At 37.6% G+C, this 19719-nt stretch overlaps 1 protein-coding gene across 3 annotated transcripts in view; it reads left to right on the forward strand.

The window, feature by feature from the left end:
* The first annotated feature begins 177 nt into the window (after positions 1–177).
* The window catches only part of MBTD1 (mbt domain containing 1), a 46301-nt gene continuing 26759 nt past the window's right edge, over positions 178–19719 (forward strand). The window contains exons 1-7 of one of the 3 annotated variants that reach the window (XM_028128593.2): positions 178–390; positions 1039–1102; positions 5060–5157; positions 12070–12271; positions 15133–15272; positions 16570–16684; positions 17468–17550. In XM_028128593.2, the coding sequence (XP_027984394.1) occupies positions 12118–12271; positions 15133–15272; positions 16570–16684; positions 17468–17550 (492 nt within the window). In that variant the 5' untranslated portion in view covers positions 178–390; positions 1039–1102; positions 5060–5157; positions 12070–12117. The remainder of the gene's footprint in view (positions 391–1038; positions 1103–5059; positions 5158–12069; positions 12272–15132; positions 15273–16569; positions 16685–17467; positions 17551–19719) is intronic. The other 2 variants (XM_028128595.2, XM_028128591.2) reach the window with 2 other exon arrangements.

Below are 19719 nucleotides of genomic sequence, written 5' to 3' on the forward strand. Positions count from 1 at the left end.
TCCACGTAACGCGAGCCCCTGTTGTGTTTTCCACCCCTCCGTCTTGGTACGGCCCTTGGAGTACGGAGCCTGCCGAGGGTCCCACGCTGGACGCGAGCGAGGAGGGTATGTAGGGAAGTGGGCCAATCGGGGCGCGGGTCACGGCGCAGGCGCGCTGGGGAGGGAGGGCTATGCTAATGTTGTTGATATCCTGGGGCCACCCTAGTTAAAGGGGGGAAATCCGGGGGCTGCCGCAGCCGCCACGGGTCTGGGCCCAGCCGGGGCACCCCTGTAGTCGCCGTTGCCCCGGGGAGAGGTGCCTGCCCCCAGCTCGGGGAGGGGGCGCCGCGGGCCTGGGGAGCACGGACAACCCCTACCCATGAGGCCCTGATGGAAAACACAAAGGATCTGGTGAGAGCCGAGCGCGGCAGCCGCTTTGTGTGCCAGGCGAGCGGGGGGGGGGACGCCTGCAGCTCCCCGACCCCAGGAGCCCCTGCAGCTCTTTGACCCCGCTCCCAGGCCTGTTTCTCCATCCCACGCCCCCTCAACCTCCGGAGCTCCCCTCCCCCTACCGGCCGTTAAACGATTCGGGGGGTTCCCCTCCCCCCACCTCCTCAGCCCCGGATTCGTCGGGGTTCTCTCTCCGCTCTCTAGACACTCTCTGGAAGAAAACATTTGGGAGAAAGTTTTCTCTGCGCCCCGTCCCCTCCCCCTTCAGCTCTGGCTGGTGGAGGGGGGGGGGAAGGCTAGATTGGTGACTTTTAACTTTTTTTTAGCCGCCCAGGGTGGGAGAGAGGAGCCCTCACTTCCCCCGGGGGGCATGGTCGTGGTGCTGTGCTCGGGAAGGAGCCTCGCTCCGCCTCGGGGCAGTGCCGCGAGGCATTTTGCACGTGGAGGTGGATATTGAAAGGGGGCGGGGTGGGCACGTGTGGGAGGGAGAGGTGGGAGTGGTGTTTGGGAAGCGGCCGCCCCGGCCGCTGTGGTTTAAAAGGGTTCTGAGCGGTGGGCGCCTAGGACCCTTGCGTTCTCTTTGGTGAAATGAGAATCCTAACATTTCAGAGTCGGAAGAAGCGTTAGAGGTCACCCAAAGCCGCCGTCCCCTCCGCAGCCTCTCTGACAAGTGGTAGGTAGTCTGCCCTCTGCTTCCATCCCTCCACACACGTTCCCTGCTGCCCAGGAAAGCCCTCTCCGGTGTTTTGTGTGGTTTTTTTTTCAGTAGTTCTAATTATTTGCCTGCCCTTAATAGACCCTGGAGTCTCACTCATGTCCTTGTTAAAGTTGCTCCCTTTTTTACTTCTCAAATCTTCTCTCACATCCTCCTCACCCACCCACCGCCCGTTGGCCTATATTTTGTGTGCCGGGGAAGAACAGCGGAGAAGTGGAGAGGGGAGGGCCGGAGACATGGTGAGGGGCCAGCTGAAAAGTTTTGCTGGGTCCGTTTCCAAAGTGCTGGTTTATCTGTCTGAGAATGATTGACATTTTTCTACAGGAAGCTGGGGAATTGCGGCCTGGGGAAGTTCATGGCTGTTGTCTCTCAATAGTGCACCTTTTTGAAGTTAGAATGTTGAGCATCATCTCTGTAGTCCAAGCTTTGCATGTTGCCCAAACCGCTTCCCTCAAGGATGCCTAAAATTGCCTCTTGGGGACAGGAGTGCAGCTGTCACGCTTCTCCTGGTAGAGGGATGATCAGGAGACCCCTATCCTTCCCTCTTTTTGACCTGTGTGTTCCTTTCAAGCTGGTCTTCCTTCTCAGGGCCTCTCCTACGCAATGCTTTCATTTCAGTCTCTGGTTTGTTTGTTTTTTCCCCAACTCTTTTGTGAGATTTGAGACTTTTGCAACACTTTAATAATTGCTTAGAGCTTGCAATATGCTTCATGCTCCTTACGTTGTTATGAGCCAGGATTGAGCACTTGCTAGTTGAGGGTTCAGTTTCTACTATTGTCTGTCACTGAGCCTTTTTCTAACGTTCTCCTTCATTTGGTGAGCTATACTGCCACCAAAAGTAGTTTTGTTGGCTTAAGAATCTTCCTAATATGGTGAAGTGGGAGTTAAGACATAACAGATAAACTGTAAAAGTAATGAATCTGGTCTAAAAGCCATTTTAAACTCCCAGTCCCGTTTAAAATGTTAGAACACAAGTTTCTTCTCTCCCCTTTTTATGACTTGGAGACTGTTGCTCTGCTCTAGTGTGCTTAGACTGTATGGGGTTTTTTTCATATGTTTACCTCAACACCAAAGAGTGTTTAGAAAGAAAATAGCTGTCTTTTTCACCACCTCCTCTGAATAACAAATTGCTTCTATTTATATAGAACCCCATCCCAAGCTTCTGGATGCCTTGTAAATTATGGCAAAAACTGTTTTAAATAAGTATGGGTTCATAAGTATCTTATTTGGGTCATGTTCTTTAACCATTTAATTTTTAATTTTGTACAAACTTTGACATACAGTATTTCTAAATTTAGTCACTGGAATTTAACATGACAATGAATAGTAGATACTAAAAGGAATTAATAGAGCTGTATAATTCTGTCTTTAAAGCTTCAAATACTGTCATATGGAGTTCCAGGTTATTTCCTGCTTGCTTTGAACATGAACTGTCATGACTTAAGTTGACTAACTTTGGAGACATTTGCATTCTAAACATACTCAACAGGAACAACTGGTTTTATTTTAAAGAAGACATTGCTGTATTTTATGGCTGGTTATATGTTCACTTAATTAGTATCCAAACCTTCCTAGATGTTCAGGTGCTTCTCGTTCCTCAGATTCATTGGAAGCTAAAACAATTTAACTTGTTTTATAACATGACATAGTAGTCAAAAGGTAAAATTATGCTTAGAAGTGAAAACAATGTTTTAAGGCATAAATACTAAACCACTGAATTACTATAAACCAGAAGTGTTCAGTGGTTTGAGTTGCCACATTTTAAAATTAGACAAGTTTTTTGGTTGCCACTTGTTTCTCAGTTTTTCATCTTTAAACTGTTTGCTTAATAAGATTTAACCATTTCACATTTATAATTTTACGGTAATTTGTGAAATGTATCTAGTTAAAGATAAAAACATCATGACACTAGAAGAGGAAAGACTTAAAATAGTTCATACAGGCTAGGATATGCCTCCTAACACTAGGATAGTCTTAACTAAGATTACTTTTAATTTTATACAGTAATTGCAGCTGGTTTAGATTTAATTTTGTGATTTTTTTTTTTTTAATGAACCTTTTATTTTTAGAACTTTTCCCCCACAAATTTAGAGTTTTTCTTCTTGCTTTGCTGGATCCACAGGAGTGAAAAGAAAATAATTATATTTGAATAAATCCTGAATTTGAGGTGAGATGAAATTATATAATAAGAGGGGAATTGGCAGAGTAGGTTAGGATTCCCGTTCTGCCACTAACTAGCTTCATGGCACATATTGGACAAGATCCTGTGCCTGTTTTCTTATCCTCACAGTTGAAGGGTTGGTCTAGAATCCTCCTCATCCCAGACAGCTTTCTGCAGTCCTATATCTGTGCTGTCCAGTATAGTAGTCACTAGCCACATGTGGCTATTGAGCACTTAGAGGGTAGGTAATGCAACTGAGGAACCCAATTGTTTTTCCCCCCACTTCATTGATGTAATCGGTGTACATTTAAATAGCTGGATCTATGCCATATTGGACATGTAGATATGCAACAGTATTTCCCAAGCTCAGCTAGTCACTAGAATCACCTCTTAGATTTCTTGTTAAAATACAAAACCTCTCTCCTGGAGGTTATCATTCAGTAGGCTTATAGTGGGGTCTGGGAATATATGATTTTAATGCATGTCCCACAAAGTGTATCACATTGGTTAGGGAAGCACTGCATTAGAAGATTTCTGAGCTCCCTTCTAGTTCTCACTTTAATATTGATAACTTAGCATAGTAGAAATGAGCTCTGGACAGAGTTGGCAAACTGGCCTGGTTCTAGCTCTGCTACCTCCTGACCTGTGATCTTAGGCAAATTCCCTAACCTCTTGAGCTTCATTTTTCTCATCTAAAATGTGGGCTGAAATATGCCTCCCTCCTTCCTGAGGTTTCTGTAAATTTCTAATCATTTGTGACCATTGTTGAAGAAAATGTAAGCTGCTATAAATGATAATTTAAATGTTATCTTTCCAGGATTCCTTTTTCTTTGTCCCTTTTCACTGTTATCCAATTCCTACTTCTTGCTTAAAAAAACCGGTTGTATACAGTATTCCTTAATTAATAGTCATTTCTTGTCTTCCCCACTATTTGGCCATAGTTTTGCCGTCTAGTCCTAGGACATATTAAACCTAACACTTTTTTTTTTTTTATTTCTGGTGCTTAGCATAATGATTTGTATCTATTACTCAATAAGTATTCGTTAATACCACCTACTACTTTAATTTTAGGTTTCAAAACTTTAATGAGTTAGTTTCAGATTATTTTATACACCAGAAAAATAACCCCCTGTGTACCCATAGGTGTTTAACCTTTTTTTTTTTTTTTTTTGAGAGAGAGAGAGAGAAGAAAGGTGAGGAAGGGAGGGAGGGAGAAAGAGAGAGAGAGAGAGAGAGAGAAAGGGAAAGAGAGAGAAACAAACATCGATGTGAAAACAAGAAACATCGGTTGCCTCCTGTATTCGCCCCAACCAGTATCGAACCCGCCAACCTGGTTATGTGCCCTGACCGGGAATCAAACAGGTGACCATTTGGTGCACAGGACAATGCTCAACCAACTCAGCCAGGGTGATTGTTTAATTATTAATTCCCCATAGTTATTACTGCTTAGTGATTATATATCTTTTGAGCAACTAGCGCCAAATATGTTTTTAAAAAATAAGCACCAAGAGAATATCCTGAGTCTACATTAATATTTTTAGGTTATATCTAGTCAACATAACCTGTTTAATTTGTTTTCGCTATATTAACGTATTAATAAATGCTATCATTGGATCGCTCACATTACATTTGCACTATAGCTTTAGTATGAATTCTGTCATTTGGGTAAATTGATAGCTAATAATCATCTTAAAGACCCTCTAGGCTACTATGTTTCAGACTTAATTTTGACATGGTTGTCTTATTTTTAATAGCTTTTCAGGTTCATACTTAAGGATTCATAGCTTTCTTCTGAAGAACTGAAAGTCCATTCATGTGAATTATTTATTTTATCATACATCCTTTCTGTGTGGTAAGTGGTGTTTTCCTTATTTTGAAGAGAGGGAAACTGAGACCCAAGTAATTGTTAACATCCAAAGTCATGAGTGATAGAACCAGAACCCAAAGAAGTAGAAATTTGTATTTCTTATAGATCAAGGAATAGCTTCCTTTTGCTCACTGTTACTTTAAATCTTAGAGCATAGTTATGTAATATATCCACCTCTCCTGTCATTCCCTGGGTACTTTTCACTTTCTCTAGGTAGGTTATTCAGGATATTAATTTCCATTTCCTCCTGATTATATCATTAACCTGAGTTTATTTCACATTGAACTTGTGGGAAACAAAAACTCAGTAATCCCAAATCCTTACCATTTATTTTCCTCCTAACAGTAAGCTTAGAAAGAATGAAGGCATATCTGTTTAGGCTGGTGAATTGTATCACTATGCTGGACTGTGCTTTCCATCTTATGGTGGAATGGGGAAGAGACCATAAGAGCTAAATAGCTCTTTAAGCTTCTACTGAGTCCAGTCATTATAGCATATCTATTAATTTTTATTTTGAATTTTGTAAGTTCACATAAAATTTTCAAATTTAAGGACTTAGGAAACATTTTTCGTGGTAAAATATAAAACTTTGAAAATTATGTGGGCGATGCTACTGGTTTGGGTACTAGATGTTAGCTGTTAATGAGTTTATTCATATCAAAATTATACTATTATTACTTGGTTGCATATTTATACATTTAGAGTCTCAAGTATTTTCTGTAAAATTTCTCCTAGAAATGTTTAGACTTTCATTGGAACTTTTGTGTGATTATCCAACAAGTTAATAGCTGTATCTTTTAAATACTTTGTAGATTCTATAGGGAGGAATGTTCATCAGTGTGACAGTTTTAGTAGGAAAATGAAATTCTACTGATGTGTGACTCCTTACATTTTGCCACTATAAAAGCTTATATTTTGTTTTACTTTTTGCTGTTTAAAAGAAGAAAATGAAATATATAAAAATGTTTAAATCATTCTACCATCCCATTCTCACCCTGTTAAGAGTTTAGCTTTTCCTTCTAGTATCTTTCTAAAATCCATATATAAACAAACAATCTCTACATACACCAGCATATAAAAAGTGAGTTGTGCTATTCATCACTTACAATTTATGTTTTTCACTTTTACCTATTGCTGATCATTCTCCTAATGACGGTGAGTTTTTTTAACTATTATTGCTGCAAGAAACCCTTCCATATAGATTCTTGTGTCCTGTAGGAAGATTTGTAAAAATGGAATTACATGGTCAAAAGGTTTTCATAATGCCAAGTTGCGTTCCAAAAAGATGGCATAAATTTGCCAATGCCAAATGTCTCTCAAATTTTATTAGTTTCATGAATTTTCAAAAAGTAGTTTATACTTTATAAAAATAATATTTATTTTTGTAAAAGACATGCATTTGATAGTACAATATTAAACTGATAAAAGTACTGCCAAAAAAATATCAATTGCAGCAGTTCTTTTCCCAATTCAGTTCTCTTGAGACAACTACTTTTAATTCATTTACCTTTCTTATCTAGTATTTACCTCCATTATTCTAAATATTAGGTTTATATTACTCAGTGCATGAATTTTAGATACTCTCTTTTTACTTCCACTGTGTTGGATGAAGAGTTACCATATATGCTCAAAAGTAGGTGAGGTTTCCTCACCTGCAATCATCCCGTCACCTTATATTCAAGGACTTAGTCACCTAACATGAGTTTTCAGTTTTATTTTGAAAAGCAGTGTTCAAAAAGTCACATTACCTGAAGCAGTTTTATTTGATCCTTGTTTTCGAAGCATGCAGATGTTAAATAACAGAACCATAATTTTAAAAAAAGAGAAAAGCAGTTAAAATTGAACCCAGATTTAAGATCATTCCTTTGACTCATATTATTAGTGTTCATTTTAGCTGGATGGCCTTGGGCAAATTGCTTAGTCTATCTGAGCCTCTACTTCCTCATCTATAAAATGGGAGTAAATAGTACTTGTAAAGGTTAAATATATCACTACACATTAAGTGCTTAGACTGTGCCTAACACATACTAAGTGTCCTATAAATGTTAACTGTATTAATAATTATGACACATTCTACAAATCACCGTAAAAAGTAATCCTATAAGATGTTATTATGAAATTTACAAATAAACTCCTATAGGGCAAACTATGTTTCTGAACCAAATGAGATCAAAATGAAGAAGACTTACTCTGGAAAACTGTTAGATGATACAAAAAATTACTCTAATGACAGGTGAAGTGTTTCAGAAAGTGACAAATGCAATATTTCTAAAATAATATATTCTAACGTACTACTTAGATATGCATGTGTAGACTTCTAGATCTGGCCTGATCCAATTTTCCCACCCACCTTTCTACAAACCTATAAAACCAACAAAGAGCACACATAAATCAAACCCTACCCATGCCTTCAGTGTTATTAAGAAACAGATTAGCACAACCTTCAGATTACATATAAGTAGAGAAATAAATCAGATTCTAAGAGCTCCTTCTGCTCTTAGTGTGGATGTGAAGAGTGGGAGAGGGAAGGCTTAATAGGTTCACTGAAAGAGTTTAGGGGCATGGAAGATTTAGATGAAGCACAAAATATTACTTCCAAGAGAAAAAGTTCCAACACTTAAGTTCCAAAATACTGAATACAGATTTGAAATTTGATAGTTTTTAGCTCTAACCACAGAGAAGAACTTGAAAATAATCTACCAAAATAGATAGCCTTAAATTATAAGCATTGCTTCATAGGGAAGGGGTGAAAATATGGAGACTTGGAGAAATGGCAGTTAAGAGAAAGAAAAAAGAGGAAAAAAATTAATGATGTTACAGGAAAAGAAAGAAAGTAAACTTAAGATGTATTCATGGACTAGGAACTCTGACCATGAAATGAATCGAAAGAAAAGAGTGGACCATCTCCGTACAGAACTGCTCTAAGAAGGAAACTGAAAGCATTTCAATTGATGGGGAAGGGGTAAAAAGGGGAGCAACACCTTGAATCAGAAATATAAAAGTATAAAGAAAGGGACGAAAACAAGATGAAAAAACAAGTCAGAAATGAAGACTTCAGTTATAATAAAGTTCCCTCTGAACAATAGATTCCAATGTGCATATAATAAAATACATTGAAGAAAAACAGGAAAACAATCCAGAAAATGAGATTCATTTTTTTTTATTTGACAGTTTAAAGGGAAGATGGATCCAAAAAAGCCTAATGTGGCCTGGCCAGTGTGATTTGGTAGTTGGGCATCAACCTATAAATCAGGAGGTTATGGTTCGATTCCCTTCCCGGTCAGGGTGCATGCCTGGGTTGTGGGCTCGATCCCCAGTGTAGGGGTGCAGGAGGCAACTGATCAATGATTCGCCCTCATCATTGATGTTTTTTTCTCTCTCTCCCCCTCTCCTTTCCTCTCTGAAATCAATAAAAATATTTTAAATCTAATGTGTGTAATTATTGTCCCTGAAGAGGAAAAAAAGTATATTTAAAACTATCATCCAAGAAAACTCTGGAAATAAAAGATCTGAATCTGAACATCAAAAGTTCATACCAGAAGATAAACTCAACAGTAGAGCAACATGAAAGAAAATGCTAACAAATGATTTTATATTCAGTCAACTGTCCTTCGAGTGTCAAGACTAGAAAAACAATTTTGAATATGCCAAAAACTCGGGGAATACTGTACTCACTAGCCCTTCCTGAGGAAATTTAAGGGCTCAATTTCATCAGGAAGAGGTGTTTGGGAAATTTTCTGCAAAAAGACTGACAGTGAATATTTCATGTATTTTGTTTTTTTTTAGCCCAAGAAATTTTGGGTTTCAACAAAGAACCATTTGCCTGAATATTTACATTGATGGGGAAGTGAGCATACACAGACCTCATCTTGTAACACCAGTGTAACATCCCTGATCATCACCATGACTACATGACTGCAGATAGTGTGAACAGTAGCCAGTTCATTTCTAGTTCCCCACCACTTGTCAACCCTCTTTTTTCTCCCAAGCAGACCGAGTTCTACATTGACCTTCACAATAACTGCATCCCTTCAGAGTGAGATCAACATTTTCTGGAATGTTGACAATTGATTGCTGAGAATGGTCTTTATCCTCACCATAGATGCAGCAAAAAAGGAGTTTTGTTTATCTTTTTGAACTAAGATTAAAATCAAGAGTGGAGAGAAGTAGAAGAACAGTACCTAAATGTTACCTGTTCTGACAAAAGAATGGAATAAAAAAATTACCTGAGAGAAAGGGGACGGAAAGGAAAAACTAGAATAAGGTTAATGCGTATAGTTTATTAGGAGTGATTCAGAGGATTTCATCTGAAACAAAGAAAAGCTTAGGTAACAAAAAGATATCTAGTGTACTATAAAAGATACAGGCATACCTTGTTATTGCACTCTGCTCTGTTGTGCTTCATGGATACTGCATTTTGAGCATTTGTGGCAACCCTACACTGAGCAAGCTTATTAGAACCATTTTTCCACAGCATTTGCTTATTTTGTGCCTCATTGTCACATTTTGGTAATTCTTGTAACATTTCAAACTTTTTCATTTTTTTAAATACATATTTTTATTGAATTCAGAGAGGAAGGGAGAGGGAGAAACATCAATGATCAGAGAGAATCATTTATTGGCTGCCACCTGCACCCCCCCCCCCCTACTGGGGATCGAGCCCACAACCTGGGCATGTGCCTTAACTGAAATGGGACCTGGGACCCTTCAGTCCGCAGGCCGACGCTCTCTCCACTAAGCCAAACAAGCTAGGACAAACTTTTTCATTATTTATTGTGACCTGTGATCAGTGATCTTTGACATTACTATTGTAATTGCTTTAGGGAGCCAGCAACCACACCTATGCCAGACAGCAAACTTAATTGATAAATATTGTGTGTGTTCTGATGGTTCATTCCCCATCTTCCTGCCCTGGGCCTCCTTATTCTGAGACACAACAATATTGAAATTAGGCCAATTAATAACCCTACAATGGCCTCTAAGTATTCAAGTGAAAGGAAGAGTTGCACACCTCTCACTCAAATCAAAATCTAGAAATGATTAAGCTTACTGAGAAGGGCATGTCAAAAGCTAGGCCTCTTGCCCAGCTGGCATGGCTCAGTGGTTGAACGTTGACCTATGAACCAGAAGGTTAAGGTCTGATTCCCCGTCAGGGCACATGCCTGAGTTGTGGGATCGATTCCCAGTGTGGAGCGTGCTGGAGCCAGCTGACCAATGAGTCTCATCATTGATGTTTCTAACTATCTTTCTCTCTTCCTCTCTGAAATCAATAAAAATATATTTTTGTAAAAACCTAGGCCTCTTGTGCCATAGAGCCAAGTTGTGAATGCAAAGGAAAAAGTCTTGAAATTTAAAAGTGCTATTCCAGTGAACATACAAATGTTATGAAAGTGAAACAGCCTTGTTGTTATGGAGCAAATTTTAGTGTTCTGGATAGAAGATCAAAGCAAGTACAACATTCCTTTAAGCCAAAACCTAATCCAAAACAAGGCCCTAACTCTCTTGCAGTATAGGAAGGCTGAGAGGGATGGGAACACTGCAGAAGTTTGAAGCTAGCAAATGTTGGTTCATGAGGTTTAAGTAAAGAAGCCATCTCCATAACAGAAATGCAAGATGAAACAGCAAAGTGCTGATGTAAAAGCTGCAACAAGCTGTGCAGAAGATCTGGCTATGACAATGAAGATGGCTATACTAAACAACAGGTTTTCAGTGTAGGTGACACAGCCTTCTATTGGAAGAAGATGCCATTTAGGACTTCCATAGCTAGAGAAGAGAAGTCAATGCCTAGCTTCAAAGGCAGGCTGACTCTCTTGTTAGGGTCTAATTCAGATGGTGTAAATTGAAGCCCATGCTCATTTACCGTTCTGAAAATCCTAGGGCCTTTAAGAATTATGCTAAACCTATTCTGACTGTGTAAATGGAACAACAAAGCCTGGATGGCAGCACATCTATTTATAACATGGTTTGCTGAGTATTTTAAACCTGTTGAGACCTACTGCTCAGGAAAAAAATAGTAATGACCTACCCTTTTTGCTCCAAAGTGACATTTTATGCATTAATTTGAGAGAGAGAAAAATATCAATTTGTTTTTATTTATGCACTCATTGGTTGATTCTTGTATGTTCCCTGACTGGGGATTGAACCCACAACCTTGGCGTATTGAGACGACGCTTTAACCAACTCTGCTACCCGGCCAGGGCTCCAAAGTGGCTTTTCAAAGAATCAGGTGCCTATACTTGTATATAAGGATTTCTGGTGCCGAGAATTAAACAATCAAATGCAACCTTATTATGCAACGTGACCAATAAGATGCTACTCTGTTATATCCCATGTATATTTATGGTCCAAGACACACTGGGCAATTATTGTTGTGTTAGCTGTTGCCATTTTTTAATTTGACAGTCTGAGGAAAAAGAGGTCAATGACTAAATAGGTATTGCATGTTTTAAAAAATCTTGCAGCACACTGGTTGAAAATTGCTGGTCTAGACATTGGCAGTTTTAGAGATGAAAAGCAAATTAAGAACTCATCTGTTGTGTGTATTTTAGCACCAATTTTTTTAAATCAACTGATGTAATCTCTTTTATAGAGAAGTGACACACCTAGTTTATGGCAAAACTTGAATAACAGGATGAGCTTCTGGTTCAGTCAGTGTTCTTACCATCATTATTGTTAATCTTGTTAGCTAACATTGTAGCTAATAAATTTGTGTCTCAGAAGTAGAGGACTCCATTTTGACACAAACCTTTAGCTTTTCATTATAAAATAAAATTACCATTTCTCAGGGCTAGGTTTTCATTTTTCAAATCCCATTTGCCAGATTTGAACTAAGGTCTTTTGGCGGGGGTGAGTATATAAGTGCTGTGTCATGTATTATTAATTTCTTCTGCTTTTAAGATTGAACATTATTCACGATCCCAAAGGAAAAGAAGAGACTCGTTCGGGATGTTTGACGGTTATGATAGCTGCAGTGAGGACACAAGTAGCAGCTCCAGCTCTGAGGAGAGTGAAGAGGAAGTTGCTCCTTTACCTTCTAATCTCCCAATTATCAAAAACAATGGACAAGTCTACACGTACCCAGATGGCAAATCTGGCATGGGTGAGTATGAATGCCTCAGCCTTCACCTGCTATACAACTTTATGTTTTAAGGGTATGTTTTGATTCCATATCTTCTGTCATTTCCCTCCCTTAGAATTTTTAAAGGGCAATTTGAAGAAACATAGTTCTAGAGTAGATCATTGGGTTTGTACTTGATCTCTTTGTCTACCAACCACCTTCCGGTGGAAAGCAAGTAAAACAAAATGAAAAGAGAAGGCAGTTGAGAAACTTAATGGGGACTTAAATTTTAAGATTAGATAATGAAACCTTATGTGATTGAAAGTGTGTAAGATAATAGACTTATAGATTTGAAAGAGACTTTTCCTCTCTGATAGTTTCTTACAAGTTTCCTGTTTTAATACTTTCAGTGGTTGGGTATCTAATTAGTGAATATTCTTTATATTTAACCAAAATTATCCTTGCTCTAACTTTTATCTTTTGATCTTATCGCTTTTTGTTTAAATATATTTTATTGATTTTTTTACAGAGAGGAAGGGAGAGGTAGAGGGATAAAGAGTTATAAACATCGATGAGAGTGAAACATTGATTCAGCTGCCTCCTGCACACTCCCTACTGGGGATGTGCCTGCAACCAAGGTACATGCCCATGACCAGAATCGAACCTAGGACCCTTTAGTCCGCAGACCAACGCTGTATCCACTGAGCCAAACCATTTAGGGCTGCTTTTTATTTTTTTATATATGTATTTTTATTGATTCCAGCGATAGAGAGAGAAACATCAGTGATGAGAGAGAATCATTGATCGGCTGCCTCCTGCACACCCCTTACTGGGGATCGAGCCCAGAACCCAGGCATATGCCCTGATCAGAATCGATCTGTGACTTCCTAGTTTATGGGTCGACACTCAACCACTGAGCAACATTAAGCCAGGCTTAATGTTGCTTTTTAAAGGTACACAGATAATTCTAATTTTTGTATGGTGACATAGTTCTAGCGTGTCTTGGGCACGCTAAGTAACCCTAGTTGCCCTAGCCATTTCTCATAGTAGCACAGTGATTTAATTCTTCAATATCCTGCTTACTTGTTTCTGGGGATACTTTAGATTATGCAGTAATAGGGTAACAACTTGTCCAAGACTGTCCTGGATTTAGGATTGAAATATCCACATCCTGGAAAATACCTTAGGCAAATGGTTGGTCACGCTGTGTGATTAGGGCAGAAGGCAGTTCAGTCTTTTCTCTCCCTTCTTTTCAGGACAGTATGTTTCCATTCATGCCAACAAAATTGCCTTAACATTTTTTAAAACTAATACTTAATTTACAGATAATTTAAAAAATAAACCAATTTAAACCAGTCATGTGCTTTTGTGGTTGATCTTTTTTTAAAACCAAGGTATAAGACTTTGAAGCTCTTCAGTAAGCTTTTACTTACTAAATTCAGCTATCTTGTGCCCTGGCCTAAAGACTCAGTTGGTTGGAGTGTCGTCCCTTACACCTAAAAGGTTATGGGTTCATTTCCAGGTCAGGCACATGCCTAGGTTGTGTGTTCAATCCCCAGTCAGGGTGCTTAAAGGAGGCAACTGATCGATGTTTCTCTCTCTCCCTCTCCCTCTTCTTTTCTCTCCTCATCCATCCCTCCCTGTCTTCCCTCTCCCTTTCTGTCTCTCTTCTTCTTTCTCTAAATTCAATTAAAAATAAACTTTAGCCGAAACCGGTTTGGCTCAGTGGATAGAGCATCAGCCTGCGGAGTGAAAGGTCCCAGGTTCGATTCCGGTCAAGGGCATGTACATTGGTTGCGGGCACATCCCCAGTAGGGGGTGTGCAGGAGGCAGCTGGTCGATGTTTCTCTCTCATCAATGTTTCTAGCTCTCTATCCCTCTCCCTTCCTCTCTGTAAAAAATCAATAAAATATATTTAAAAAAATAAAGTAAATAAACTTTAAAAAGGAAAAAAAGAAACACAGTATGACAAACCCTCAAAAAAAAAGAAAAATAAAAGAAATTTAAAAAAAAAACACACCTCATTTTAAAACACATTAAGAGACCACTTGGATGTGATGTAATTCTTACAAAATAGAATTTTGATGACATAGCCAAGTGAGTCCAAAACATATGAATTAAATTTCCCTTTAAAAATTACATATGGTTAAAAAATAAATAAATAAATATGGGATAAAAAAAAAATGAAAAATATAACTAAGCAGTTCCACTCCTGGGTATATTCCTGTTTATCTTTTTTGAACTTCAGTTCTTGTGACCCTTCTTCTTTCTGTTCTGCCTTTCACTTTATTGTCCATTAAGCTAATTTACAAAAGATGCACAATAGTGGAGTTTTGTTGCCTTTTATTAGTTAGTAATAGAGCTTATACCTCAAGCTCCGGCCCTACCCATTTGTCTTGTCCCTGAACATGTCTTGAGTGAATCGATCTTTTGCCCTTCGCATTTTTCCAAGAACTGGTTTTTTTAGGTGTCAATCTCGGCAATATTTTAAAGGCTTACACGATATTTTGTATTAATCCTCAGTTGTATTACACTTTTCATCTTTTGTTTATAATCCTTTCAAACACTGCAACTCATAATGTAGATGAAAATGCCTGGCACCTGATGAGCACTAAGGAAGTGTTAGTTGAATCTGACTTACATTTGTTTGTGTCTTTTGACCCCTTTTAAAGCCTCTCAGACCTTCGGTGCTCCTAGCCATGGCATCATACCAATCTTTTCTCTAACTTTTGTCTAGGCTTTTCTACCATTTGTATAGCAACAGATAGAATAAATTTTCTATCCTTGAGAAGGAAAAATTTTAAATTAAAACTTTTAGGCAATTGGAGAAATTATTAAACTGTTAGATTAATATTGATTTTATTATGTGATCACGACACCAATCTTTTTATTTTTTTTATTAGCTACCTGTGAAATGTGTGGGATGGTTGGTGTGCGAGATGCTTTTTACTCTAAAACAAAGCGTTTCTGCAGTGTTTCATGTTCAAGAAGTTATTCGTCTAATTCCAAGAAGGCAAGCATTTTGGCCAGACTTCAGGTAACGGTACAGAAACCTTCTTATTCTTTATATCTGTTATTTCTATGGCTTTCACTGTTTATCTGTCATTTGATTGTGATTCACCACACTCCACTCTGCCCCATTGGTCAGTTATCATTTTACACCCCACGTTTTTAGGAAATAGGTCAGCTCCAATGTTTGTCTGTAGAATTGACAACTATTATAAATAGATAAGGCATAGTATCCAGAATAAACTGAATTGTATAAGTGGGTTAAAAAAAACCCTTTTTCTAAATAATTATAAATTTAATAAATACCTTTCTATATGCAGAAATCGAAGCCATTTTACCTCGTTTTTTTTTTTTTTGAGTTAACATTAAGGTAGAATCTTTCAGCATTTAAGGGGATATGATTTCACTTTGGTTTTATTTTCCCATCATTTTTGCTTTGTACTTTTGATAACAACCCATTTGATACCTTGCCCAAATGTATTTGGTTAATCCAACTAACCTTTTTGAAAAATGTTCATGATATAGAAGGAAAATCATATTTCTCTGTATATCAGTACCTACAAAATAACTGGAGAGTTGACCATTTGTCTTAAGTTTTTACTATTGTAGCATACAAACAACGTTTTAAAGGCATTGCATATCTGATTTTTGTAATATATTTTATTTTTGTGATCACATTTTTCTTATCCTCCTTTAATTTATTACTGTGATCATTACATAGCACTGAAAGGATTATTTACGTCCCCCAAATTAAGGAAATACATCACTTAGATGTATTTCTATATTTCAGAAAGACAGTGCCTAAAGATCCTGAGCATTGGTCTGTACCCAAATGGATGGCAGTTTGTCACACTGTGAATTTGGCCCATGATCATTTTGTCATTGATCTTTTTCGTTAGCGCTAAAGGTATAAACCTCAGTCACTTACTCTTTAAACGTTAAATTATCTTTTCTTACCATATAAATAGCAATGCTTGGCAACCTGCATGAGTGAATAACCACTGGTTTTATCTAGTAAAAGAAAGAATCAAGTATCCACCACAGCCTATATTTTAACATCTTATGGGATGTAATTTTTTATTAACATATTAATTTGCATATTGCTATTTTTGTCTATGCCAGCTCTGCTATCCATGTTAGATATCTACATTGTGCCAGAACTCCAGAATACATTTCTCATGTTAAAATTCCTTGTATGTTCCCTCTGCTTTAATAATTTTCTAAACCCTCGATGTTTACTTAAGCAGAATGAGTAGTATGCAATCAAATTAGTTTTTTATGGGGCGGGGGAGGTGAAAAGAATCCTATTTACTTAACTCTTCTTGTTTTAGGGTAAGCCTCCAACAAAGAAAGCAAAAGTTCTTCAGAAACAACCTTTAGTTGCTAAACTAGCCGCATATGCTCAGTATCAAGCTACCTTGCAAAATCAAGCAAAGACTAAAACAGGTAATGTGGGTAAAATGTAATAAAGGTGAAATAATTTGATAGATTCATTTAGTTTTAATTAATGACATTCTAATTTGGTTTCTAGTAAACTAAGCTATTTCTATGCCCTATTAGCTCATGACGGTTTTGATTTCAGTAAATTATTCTAGGAGAGGATATTCTAGAAGGTCCCGTACTTGTGACAGCCTCCTTTATATTAATGGTTTTTATCTGGTTTGGTATCTTTTATGTACTGTTTCTCAGTGCTTTGGATGGTAGGGAGCATTGTGAAGATAATTGGCAAAGAAATAGGACATTCAGCAGGGATTGGGTAGAAGCGAGTCTTAAGAGGAAAGGACCATTTCTAATAGAATATTCTCTGGCCGAGAGGTAAATAGGGAGTAAAGTAATGAAAACCCTACTATTAGGTGGTAGATACTGGATAGACTTCGCCCTGAGTTTCATGTAAGAACTGTGTGGGAATGAAAACAAAAGTAGTCATAGCCATGTTAGTTATGAACACCTGCTCAGCTGTTCTTTGCTTCTCATAACTGGAGAGCTCTTAATTCACTTCTGAGGAGTACATGTTGTATATAAAAAATATTTAACTGCTGTTGGTTTGCAAATGTGATTGATGCCAAAATTCATGTTCATCTAGAGAAGTTGTTTAATCTTTACAAAAAAACCACACCTTTAAAGGTGATAAATTAATTTTATATCATTTCACATTTTAAAATAATAGCCTTTTTAAAGATAAAAGATTTGAGAATTGTAATATATCTAAATTTCTTTTTATTTCAACAGTAGTCTCCATGGAAGGTTTCAGCTGGGGTAACTACATCAATAGCAATAGCTTTATAGCAGCTCCAGTTACCTGCTTTAAACATGTGAGTATGGAATTTCTCACCTCAAATTGAAATGCTTATTTATTGCTAAATCTGGAGGTACAATAACACCTAAGCATCTTATCCTTAGATCTTTATTTTATACCTTGTAATGAAAATGTTTTTTATTATACTTATCAATAGCTAAAAAATAACTTCTATAAGTTTTATAAGTAAAAGCTTTGTGTAAAGAAATCGCAATCTGAAATTATTTTAAACAAGGAAAAATACTAGTCTCATCCCATTTTATATTAACTTGCTGGTTTTGTATAAAATATAGTTACACAGTGGCAATGTCATGTGGTTCAACAGTAGAAATCATCTATCATGTATGTTACCTAAATCTTTGTGATTTGACCTGATAATTCAGAAAATAAAGGATTTTTCTTCCAGTTTTATATTTGTCTACAAATGTAAAAGCACCAGAGCACAGAAGGAACCATTAGTAATACAGTATTGTGGGCTGAAATGTGTGGGATATATATCATGCATAACCCTTTCCTAGGTGTTTTTTTAGCAATTAGATTGTTACAAAGCATCAGAAATAATTCAGAGTTATGTATAAAATGTATCTGATGATAAGTTCTTTCCTTTTGATTCTATTTCTTTTTGATTCAAGAGCCTGTGATAAATTATCTGCAATTTTTTTTCCTACAATGCTTTTGTAACCTGACTACAAGTTCAATTTATATATAAAGGTTCTATCTGCTACTGACCATTTGTAAAAAAGAGAATTTAGAAAAATAATAAATGAAATTTTGTTTACACTTAACATTTTATTAAGTTAGGGCTATACTTTTAAGTAATAGCATGTAAACAAAACTGAGTTTGAGTTCTTGCTGTGGAAATCCAAATGAATTTTCATTCATTCATAGCTAATACAAGATCTTGATCAATGCATATTAATTTAGTGGTAGAAATATAAATTAAAGCAAGTTCATTCATTTGCTGGTTTTCTTTCTTGAAAGTACAAGTGTTAAGCCCTTAGTCCTGGTGGCATGGTAACTATCTGAACCAACTTAAGTGGAATCTTAGATACTTATCACAGTGGAAAGTAGGTGATTTATTTTACTGTAATGTTGATAGTGGTGTCACATTTGTGAGAGCTCTTAAATACATGGCAACAGCAGTTTTAAAGAGAATTACTAAACAAATCTTTAACTGTCCTTTTGGGATAGTTCCTTCTGGTACTAAGCAGCTCAGAATTGTTTGTTTTCAGTTGTAATAAGTCTTTCATCCCAGATTCCTGGAACATTTGTCTGTTGTCTCCTGAATAGCCTTTATTCTTTACTATCTTTATTTTTTATATATATATATTTTTTATTGATTTTTTTACAGAGAGGAAGAGAGAGGGATAGAGAGCTAGAAACATCGATGAGAGAGAAACATCGATCAGCTGCCTCCTGCACACCCCTCACCGGGGATGTGCCCGCAGCCAAGGTACATGCCCCTGACCGGAATCGAACCTGGGACCCTTGAGTCCGCAGGCCGACGCTCTATCCACTGAGCCAAACCGGTCTCGGCATTACTATCTTTATTTTAATACTGGTTTTTATATTTCAATATCATAAGCCATGTCTAGCTATTTTATGTAAGTAGTCAAGGATATTTTTTAAATAGCATATCAAAGTCCCAATTTCACGTTTTATTTCACATCCATATCTTTGAATAATAAAACTATATTCAAATTCTTTGCAAGAAAATCTCAATTATAATAATGAAATTGATTTTCTTTTCAACTTTGCTTTATTAAGATTAAAGTATTATCCTATATAATAAAAGGGTAATGTGCAAATTGTCTGTTCGATCGGAGTTCTACCAGGGGTAGAGTTCGACCAGGGGTGGGGCCGGCTCAACAACCTCCTGTATCTCCCCCCCCCCCCCCCCACTGGCCCAGGGCAGGCCAGCCGGACCCCACCCAGCATGAATTCATGCACCTGGCCTCTAGTTATATAAAATAGAGCATCTAGCTTTAATCATGTTATCAGTAATGAATGCTGTGGTCCTGGCAGGTGTGGCTCAGTTGGTTGGAGCACCTTTCCCCATACACTAGCATGTGGTGGGTTCGATTCCTGTTCAGGGCACATATCCAGGTTGCAGGTTCAATCCCCGGTTGGAGCACTTCGGGAGGCAACCGATAAATATTTCTCTCTATCTGTATCTCAGTTTCCC

This window comes from Eptesicus fuscus, chromosome 20, assembly GCF_027574615.1.
Source record: "Eptesicus fuscus isolate TK198812 chromosome 20, DD_ASM_mEF_20220401, whole genome shotgun sequence".
NCBI lineage: Eukaryota > Metazoa > Chordata > Mammalia > Chiroptera > Vespertilionidae > Eptesicus > Eptesicus fuscus.